At 52.9% G+C, this 9,005-nt stretch overlaps 1 protein-coding gene across 2 annotated transcripts; it reads right to left on the bottom strand.

The window, feature by feature from the left end:
- Positions 1 to 232: 232 nt before the first annotated feature.
- LOC100937118 (alpha-1-antitrypsin-related protein) lies at positions 233 to 8,804 on the bottom strand. Of its 2 annotated transcripts, XM_054530969.2 has the most exons (5): positions 8,532 to 8,804; positions 4,655 to 5,313; positions 2,930 to 3,200; positions 1,355 to 1,502; positions 233 to 500 (listed from the first exon to the last, which is right to left on the bottom strand). In XM_054530969.2, the coding sequence occupies exons 1-5, from the start codon at positions 8,582 to 8,584 to the stop codon at positions 309 to 311; spliced, it is 1,323 nt and encodes a 440-aa protein (XP_054386944.1). In that variant the 5' UTR covers positions 8,585 to 8,804; the 3' UTR covers positions 233 to 308. The 2 variants fall into 2 exon arrangements, with proteins under 2 accessions (XP_054386944.1, XP_009247724.4); XM_009249449.4 differs by lacking the exon at positions 8,532 to 8,804 and having other exon boundaries at positions 4,655 to 5,513.
- Positions 8,805 to 9,005: the final 201 nt, after the last annotated feature.

Raw genomic sequence — 9,005 nt, forward strand, 5'->3', positions numbered from 1 at the left:
GCTCCTGGTAGCCCCTTGCTCTTCCAAAAGCTCCCAGGTCCAGGCCCTTAAACTGAGGATTCAGCCCCCTCCATCCTGGCCTAGCACGTGCCTGCCCAGCCAGGTGCTCCATGAACACAGTTCAGGGGGCCTGGAGACAGCACTGTGACCTGGAGTCCACACACAGCCTCAGCGCACAAAGGGAGACTCAGAAACAACAGGGGAGGGGTTTGCAGTCACACGCAGGCAGGGGGCAGTTCAGCCTTTCTTTAATGTCATCCAGGGAGGGGGCCAGGGGTGGAGGGGAGGGGCTGAGGAGTGAGAGGCAGTTATTTTTGGGTGGGATTCACCACTTTTCCAATGAAGAGCGGGAAGTTGGTGATGTCATCCTTGATGATGAGCAGGAAGGGCCGGTTGAACATGACTGTCTGATGCTTAGACCAGGCCTTCTCCTCCGGATGGGGGGCTCCGGTGGCTTCGGTCCCTTTCTCATCAACGGTGAGCACAGCCACATGGACAGCCTGAAGGGGAGAGAAGCTACGTTCCGAGGCTGAGCTGGGCCCCAGCCCAGGCCTGGAGCGAGGCTCATGTGGACAGCCTCATCCTAGGAGGTGAGGCACTCACTCCAGCCTTTCTCCACTCGGGTGGCACTGACCCTGCACGTCCTCTCCCTCCCTGTCACACAGGCCTTGCTCCCCCTCAAAGCTTTGGCTGATGGGGCTGGCTCCGCTCCATCTGCCTTCCCTAGAAGAGCCTCTCCCCTGCTCAGGGTGCACCCACAATTCAGAAAGTGGAGGAGCATCCCCGCTGCACATCTGCTTCCAGGGCTCTCTCGTTTCTAGTACACGGCTTGAAGCTCCTTGGGGACATGGACTCTGACAGTGACCTTTGCGGTGCCCAGACCCCAAGAGAACGCAGCCATTCACAGAACTGCCAAAGTTGTCCTTTGGCCACCTTTAGTTTTCCTAAATTAGCGTCATCTTTAGCTCAAATCACTCATTGATTTGGGCTTGGTGATGCACCAGAAACTCAAAACCTCATAGATGAAAGGGGCCAGAAAGTCTTTTGAAATGAGCCTAAGCATTCCTGTACCAATATGGATAAATTAAGGCCCTAAACTAGAAGGTCCTGGGCAAAGGGTCAATGACACAACAGCAGGCGAGGCCCTGAAAGTGCCAGCTGCACAGGAGGCGCCTCCCCAGCTCCGCTGTCTGACCATGGCCCGTCTCAGTGAATCTCGGGCATCCTCAGGAGCTCGGCCTGGGTCTTCATTTGTGTCTCTTAGCCCCTTCTTCAGCCTCAGGACAGAACTGCAACCTCCACATAATCTGCCAGCCGACACCAGGAGACAACACGGTCTTCTGGGTGACCTCACCTTGGAGAGCTTCAGGGGTGCCTCCTGACTGACTCCAGAGAGGTCGGCCTCGTTGCTGAAGATCTTGGTGATGCCCAGATTCCTGAGGACTCTCTTGAGTTCGTAGGTTCCAGAAATGGACAGTTTGGGAAAATGTAGATTGATAGACCTGCCATGCAGGAAACAGATCAAGGCATGGAGCAGCATTTCTCTTGTTCTTCTGGAACCCACCACAGTGCCAGTGCTTTCTCTTCTGGTTGCGTCTCCCACTTAGTGCCATGTCCTCACCCATATCAAGATCAGAAGTCAGAGGGAGAGGATCAGAGAAAATAACTATTGGGTGCTATGCTTAGTACCTGGGTGACAAAATAATCTGTACAACAAATCCCCAGGGTTTACCTATATAACAAACCTGCACATGGACCCCTGAACCTAAAAGAAAAGTTAAAAAAAAAAAATAAAACAATCAGAAGTTGACCTTGGTTTGTTCTCCTTTGAGCTCCTCTATACCCAGAATCAAAGAATGTTAGTATCAGACTAATCATCTTGTTCAGGCAGCTTGAAATGCCACCTCCTTTGAGAAGCCCTCCAGGCAGATTCTAGATGTCCTGGAAGTGTGTCTCATCCTGCCCTGTAGTGTTGGGTCACCTGGCCCCCAGCCTGGAACACCCCCAGGGCCCTACACCCAGGGGAACGTGGGGCAGCAGTGCCCAGTGACACCCGTTCAGGGGATGAGAGAACAGTGATCACACCAGGCCGAATGCTCCCTTCTGGTTTTCCATGGGAAGACAGAGCCGCCCCAAGCAGGGTCTGGTGTGAGCAGGCAGCCTGGCTCTGGGCTCTCTAATCAGTTATTCTCTCAGCCTCCTAGTTCTTTCTCAACCCCTGGAGCAGGTACCTCAGGAGGCGTTTGCATGGGACAGAGAAATTCCGGCCTCGATTCCTATTATGAACCTGAGACTTTCGTATTTTCATCTTGGTTTTACAGTGTAAAAATAAAAATAAACTAGATCAGCAGGGCATGGACATAATTACGAATGCACACAGATACACTAATGTATGGCTTATGCTCAAGTATCATTTACTACAGGGCACTCAATCTAACAGCACCGATAAAGTGACAGAGAAACGCAAGCCTTCTGCTAACGTGCTCTGGCTGTTCCAATTCCGAACCTTGCTTTTCTGGGCCTTGTCACACAGGTTCTTCCCCCGTCCCCCCAGGGACATTCTGCCCTTGAACTCCACACTCCACTGTTGCCTTTGCCAGGAAGCCCATCTGTTCCTTCTTGCTTCTGCCAGAACGTGTGGTGGTGCTGCTGTCCCTGCCCTGGGCACTGGATATTGGGAAGGGACAGTGTCCATGCTGGAGTGGGAAGTCCCCAGGGACGAGACCTTTACCTCCTCACCCCTGGGTACTGTCCTCCTCATGGAGCATGGATGGTGCTGCCTGAACTCAGTGGTGGCCTCTGCAGTAGCTGTGACCCAGCGATGTGAGGTCCACCCTCCCCAGCCCTCTGGCCAGTCCTGATGGGCTTAGTCCCGACATGGCTCAAAGATCTGGGCAGCTTCTGACTCAGCCCCTGAACTGGAAATCACCTTATGTCAAAGGCTCTCTGGATATTTTCAAGGTGGCTGTAGGTCAATTTTTCTTCCAACTGCCACATCTTCTTTGGGTCGGGCAGGATGAAGAAGGCAGTGGCATTCCCCACATAGTGCTGTGCCAGCACCCAGCTGGATAACTCCTTGTCCCGGTGGATGTCAAATCTACCCAGGTGGTTTATCATAGGCACTCTGATGATGGTCTTATCATCCACATGGAAGCCCTCTACCATAATGCGCTCAGCCTTGAATTTATCTTTCCATTTGCCTGGAAAAAAAGGAAGATGGGCATCAGCCAGGTAGGAGATAAAAGGGTGGAAGTGTGTGAATGAAAGGAGCCCTGAGCCCCTTTGGTGAGACACTTCCCTCTGCTTCAGCTTCATCTTCTGTAAAATGGGATTCAAATGAAACTGTCTGGCTGCTGGAGAGCTTTTGTGAGAATCACCTGAAGATAAAGAAGAATCCAGAGTTTCTATATACTTGACCTAATTGGCAAAATCCTGGCGCCACAGAAGAAGTCTCTATATTTGGCTCTGTTTATTCGATAGCGGCTTGGGGATGGTTAATGAAAGTTAATGAGTAAAATCGGAACTCCTTATGCCTTGCCGCCTTTGGCTGGAGGCTTCCTGTCTCATGCAGAGGGCTGGTTCCCTCGAGATACCAGGACAGCATTGTGCTTACTACTCCTGAGGCCTTTCCCTGGATCAGCAGGGAAATGCAGATGCCTAGGCAGCCTCCCCTCTGCCGTACCAAGAAAGCTTCACCATCGAGGCATGCCAAGTGGGCAGGTGCCTCAGGGACCCTTGAGCTCAGCTTTCTCATTGGACAGAAGGAGGAGACGGGGGCTGGAGAGCGACCTGGGCCTGCCCTAAGGCCACAGCAGAGCCAGGACCTCAGTTGTGCTGACTGCAGCCTGGCTGCTCTCCACTGCCCTCCTTTGCCTCAAGAGCAAGGGAGCCTCAGAGTGGAGGAAGCAGCACCTGGCCTGCTTCCCACCTCCCCTCCCCTATGCTGTTTTCCTGGGACAATAGGAGCTGGCTTAGAATGCCCTGGGGCCCACAGCACCCTGGCATTTTAACCCCTCAGGGGCAGGAAGGCAGCCTGAGATACAGAAGAGTTCATCACCTGCTGTATGCCACACACCATCCTCATGGTCTCTGCCACTTGTTTAACCGTTAAAACAACCTGACAGCAAGGATGCTATTTTGTCCATGCTAAGATGGGAAATTAGTACCTCAGAGAAGTAGAATGCATTGTCCTTTATCAAAAGCTAGTAAGTGGTAGAGGCAGGATTTGAACCCCAATATTTTAGACGGCAAAGCTGACACTGCTTCTGGGACACTAGGGTCGTCTAAAGTATGTTCCATGAAACTATTCCTTTATGCATGTGCCACAGAATATTTTTCTGACTTTAGCATGTGGGAAGCATTTCATATTCTGCCCCCTCCCTATTAGGGATTTCCAATGAGTATTAGGACAATAAAGGCTCTGACAAGGTCTGTAGAGAAGATGATGGTTTGGCTGTCTTAAACTCATCATCCTTCAATCTTGTTTGATCATGGAAAGTATTTTATTGTTTGTGTTTGGAAAATTGCAGAATCCATGTTAAATGCCCTGCCATATCTCATAGTACATTGTCCAGGAAAGTTTAAGAACTAGTAGTTTGAGAATATGTTTGGATTATTTCAGTGGAAAGGGCTTGGGCAGGTAGTGCTACCTTACCGTGAAAGGAAACGTAATCCACCAGGGCAAGACTTGTGTCTTTTTTCAGGTGTTTGACCAAATCCACTACTTTTCTTCCAGTTCTTTTCTCCACATAATTGTTGATCTGCTCCTTGGCCTCCTCGGTGTCCCTGAAGTTGATGGAAGAGGCTTCTGAGTGGTACAGCTTCTTGATATCCTCCAAAAACGTGTCCACTAGCTTCACACTCTTGTTAACAAACAGGCTACTGCCGGTGGTCAGCTGGAGCTGGGTGTCTGGCCTGCTGAGGGCTTGGAGAACTTGCTGGAAGCATTCGTGGATCTTGGCCTCAGGCGTCTCCGTGAGGTTGACATTCAGGCCTTCCAGGATCTCCGTGCGAGTGTCAGCCTTGGTCCCCAGGGAGAGCATTGCAAAAGCCGTAGCCACGCTCGTTGGGGCGACTAAGATATTGCCGGTTTGTGATAGATCAGCCAGCTCTTTGTACAAATCAAAGGCGAGGTCAGTGATGTTATAGGAGATCTTCTGGCAAGCAGGGTCCTCCCAGTCCCCTTGATCATGGTGGGATGTATCCATCTTTTGGGCAGCATCTTCCTGGAGATCCTCAGCCAGGGAGCTGGGGACCAGGCAGCACAGGCCTGCCAGCAGGAGGACGCCCCATGAGACAGAGAATGGCATTGTCCTGCTGGACAGAGGCAGAGGGCCAGGCCCCAAGTCAGGGCACATGATGACTCCCAGTGACCAGGGACTGACATTGTGTGAAGACAACCGTGAATTATTAAACATCCACCATGTGCCCAGCCCGTTGCAAGCATTTTCCTACACCACCATCATTGAAAGAATCAGAAAGATAGCAAGCAGGTATAGGGTACTTAGCGTATGCCAAGAACAGTTCTAAGCACACGTGTGTTAACTCATTGCTTTCATGTAACAATCCTGTGAGGTGGTAATGCTACTATCCTCCTTTTACACATGAGGAAACCAAAGCCCAGAGAGGTGAGACCCCTGCCCAAGGTCAGCAAACAGGAAAAGCCAGCATCCTTCAGCCTGGCAGGCTGGGTCTTGAGTCCTTGCTCTCTGCAGCTCCACTTACCTCTGTAATGACCTTGAGGTGCAAATGCCACAGCCCCATTTTGTTTTATTTTATATTTTTGGAGACAGAGTCTGGCTCTACCGTCCAGGGTGGAGCGCAGTGGCGTGATCTCGGCTCACTGCAACCTCCGCCTCCCGGGTTCAAGCGTTTCTCCTGCCTCAATCTCCCGAGTAGCAGGGATTATAGGCGTGCACACCACGCCAGGCTAATTTTTTGTATTTTAGTGGAGACAGGGCTTCGTCAAGTTGCCCAGGTGGTCTCGAACTCCTGACCTCAAGGGATCCTCCCTACTTGGCCTCCCAAAATGCTGTGATTAGAGGCATGAGCCAGAGTGTCTGGCCCCCATTTTAGAAAAGAGGAAACTGGGGCAGGGGAAGCATAAGGGACTTTCCCAGGGTTACTAAGGAAGTGGGTTAAGTCAGGATCAGCAATGACTTCCACACACCACAACAGTCCTTGGAGATCTCCACTGACCTCTCTTATTTAGTGGACAGAGAAGCTCTGTCCCCAGAGGGACGGGATCCTGTGCCGTGACACACAGCCAGAGCTCAGAGGCGCTGTGTAAACCCAGCCTGCCTGATTTCTGCCTAGGCTCTCCCCAGATTCCACACACTTCACGCATCTCCCTCTCCTCCTAGCTGTGATGGACCTTCACTTTATAGGACCCTGGAGCCTGGTTTGATTATTGTCTGAGCCCTGTGACATTGCTGGCCTGGGGAATGCTGCTGATTAAAGCACATGACAGCCCTGTTTCTAGGGGCAATCGCAGACATTGCCTTTCATCTAAAGGTATGTCTTGTAATTTCCATTTTCATAGGATGGGAAAGGCGAACTCAGAGTGGTTCAGTAACTTGTTCAAGGCCACACAGCTGGTCAGGCAGAACTGGGAGCCAACAGGCCAACAGCTGCTGGCCAAGTGCTTTGCGTAGAGCTGTAGTACTGCCTCCTTAGAGGCTGGGGCCTTGGATGCTGCTCTTGGCCAGGCCCCGAGGATGTCAGGGCTCCTGATCCTGGCTGTGTGGACGTATTGGGCTGGGCAGTGCTATGCTGTGGGGGACTCTGCAGTGCATCCTGGGATGTTTGACAACATTCTCAATAAAACCACAGTCACGTAGTGACCCTCAACTCACAGAGATGATGATAAACCATCCCCTGGCCTTGCTGATTGCCCCCTGTGGAGCACCCCTGGGGTGGGGGCTCAGATCACCCTGGCTGTCTTGAAGGTCTCCTCTTGCCTGATTGGACAGAAGCTTCTCTCCTTTCAGACTGGACTTAAGTCAAGTGAGGCCCATCTGAATCTGCCTGGGCCCAGGCCGTGTGGGATGTCCATTCCTCTGGGATGGGGGCCCTGTTTAGGGTCCCCAGGATTGCATTGTGCCTGCTGTCCCAGGTCGCAGGAACCTACAGCCAATCTCCTCACTGACATGATGGAGCTCTGACATCCATAAGGTTCCTCCCCGACCCAGCGCTTAATGACAGCCCCCAGGGAGAGTCAGGGGCTGTGCCCACAGAGGAGCCTGTGCACTATCCCCTGGAGCCTGTCCTGGACTTGCCCCTCTATGAGTCGGGGGTCCCTGCCACACACGTGGGCTGAGGCGCCTGCTGTCAGCTCAGGGGAGACTAAGGTATTGCTGGTTCCAGCCCTGGGCCTAACAGCAATAAGGGACCCGGGGAGGTCGAGCTCTCCAGAAAAACATGAGTGTGTGGGAGAGGAGGTGGTGACAACAGGCCTGGCTTCTCTTCCAGGCTCCATCGCTCACCAACAATGTGACCTCAGAAAAATATTTCCACCTTTCCATCTTCCTTTTGAAATGGGAATATGGGGAGAATGAAGTGAAATCAATGTAAATGTGAAGCTGGACAACGGGAAGGGGCCTCAGAAGCAGCGCTTTGCGGGGAGGAGAGGGCTGGGTTTCGAACCCTCAAAGCCTTCAGGACCTCTGAGGGCCCCAGCAGGTAGAGGAGGGGACCATGAACCAGGTAGGAGAGAGGGAAGAGGGGACTGAAAAAGTTGTCAGGCCATCAGAGGAGTTAATGAATTCACCTCGCCCTTTCAAGCCGGGAGTTCTAACCAAGAGATCAAGGGCAGAGGCCCCCGGGGGCAGGAAGGTGGGGCCCGGAGAGCAGTGGGGAGATGACACAGTGTCCTCTGGAATCTGGGTAACAAGCTCTGAAGGGCCAGAGCTAAAAGGGCACCCCTCCTCCTCTGAGACCCTTAGGGAGTGGCCATGGGGTCCAACAGGGTCTCGGACTCTGGCTCAGGCTGGAGGTTCGAAGGAACAGGGTAAGAAAAAGAAAGCCTGGCTGGGTGCATTGGCTAATGCCTGTAATCCCAGCACTTTTGGAGGCCGAAGTGGGTGGATCAGCTGAGGTCAGGAGTTCAAGACCAGCCTGACCAACATGGTGAAACCTGGTCTCTATTAAATACAAAAAAAAATTAGCCAGGCGTGGTAGTGCATGCCTGTAATGCCAGCTACCTGGGAGGCTGAGGCAGGAGAATCACTTGAGCCCGGGAGGTAGAGGTTATCGTGAGCCAAGATTGTGCCATTGCACTCCAGCCTGGGCAACAGAGGGAAACTCCGTCTCAAAAAAAAAAAAAAAAAAAAAAAAAGTAGAAAACAGAAAAAAAGAGCCTGAGGTGGAGGGGCCTGTTGGAGAGCAAGGGGGCATCCCTAAGGCTGAGTCCTTCCTGCCTCCGCAGGTGGAGACACAGGTGAACACCAGGACACCACAGGGAAGTCCCACCCTGGGGAGAGCAGGAGAAGGGGAAAATCACACCCGACTGAGCCCCGCCCCCCAGCTCTTACCCTCTGTAGGGGCCCAGCCTGTGCTGGGCACTTTGTGAGAGATGCAATTCCATCCCCCAACTCACTGCCCCGCAGGATCACCAAGGTTCGGACGCCTGGGTTCAGATCCTGGCTCTGGCCAAGAGGAGCTAAAACTCTGTGCCTCCGTTTCCTCCTGTGTGAAGTGCAGATAATTCAGGCAGGGAGGCTCGTGGCGCTCTCCCCCAGCGTCAGCTCCAGAGGAGGCTGAGGGAGAACTCCTCACCCAGCACAGCCTGTGGGTTCTGCAGAGAGGCTCGCTGCGCTGCCTTGCACACAGGCCACCCCCACACACTCTCAGGGCTTCTCGTGCTCATGGGCCAGTCTAGGGGGCTGTGGGGATGCTCAGTGCCTGTGTCCAGGAACTCCCTGTCCCAGAAATCAGCCTGGGGCGCCTCCAGCTCCTGCCATGCTGTTTGTCTCCAGTGAGCCCGATCTCACCCGAGGGTCTCGCTG

The sequence above is a fragment of the Pongo abelii genome, chromosome 15, assembly GCF_028885655.2.
Source record: "Pongo abelii isolate AG06213 chromosome 15, NHGRI_mPonAbe1-v2.0_pri, whole genome shotgun sequence".
NCBI classification, from domain to species: Eukaryota; Metazoa; Chordata; class Mammalia; order Primates; family Hominidae; genus Pongo; species Pongo abelii.

Bases quoted from the DNA above. Each gene is read 5' to 3' on its own strand.
- LOC100937118 (XM_009249449.4), bottom strand. From the start codon at position 5,417: ATGTTTAATAATTCACGGTTGTCTTCACACAATGTCAGTCCCTGGTCA. The intron at 1,503-2,929 runs GTGATTTCCAGT...CCTGCATGGCAG, and splicing joins CAGAGAGCCTTTGACATAAG to GTCTATCAATCTACATTTTC. The intron at 501-1,354 runs GTGAGGTCACCC...TCTCCCCTTCAG, and splicing joins CACCCCTGAAGCTCTCCAAG to GCTGTCCATGTGGCTGTGCT.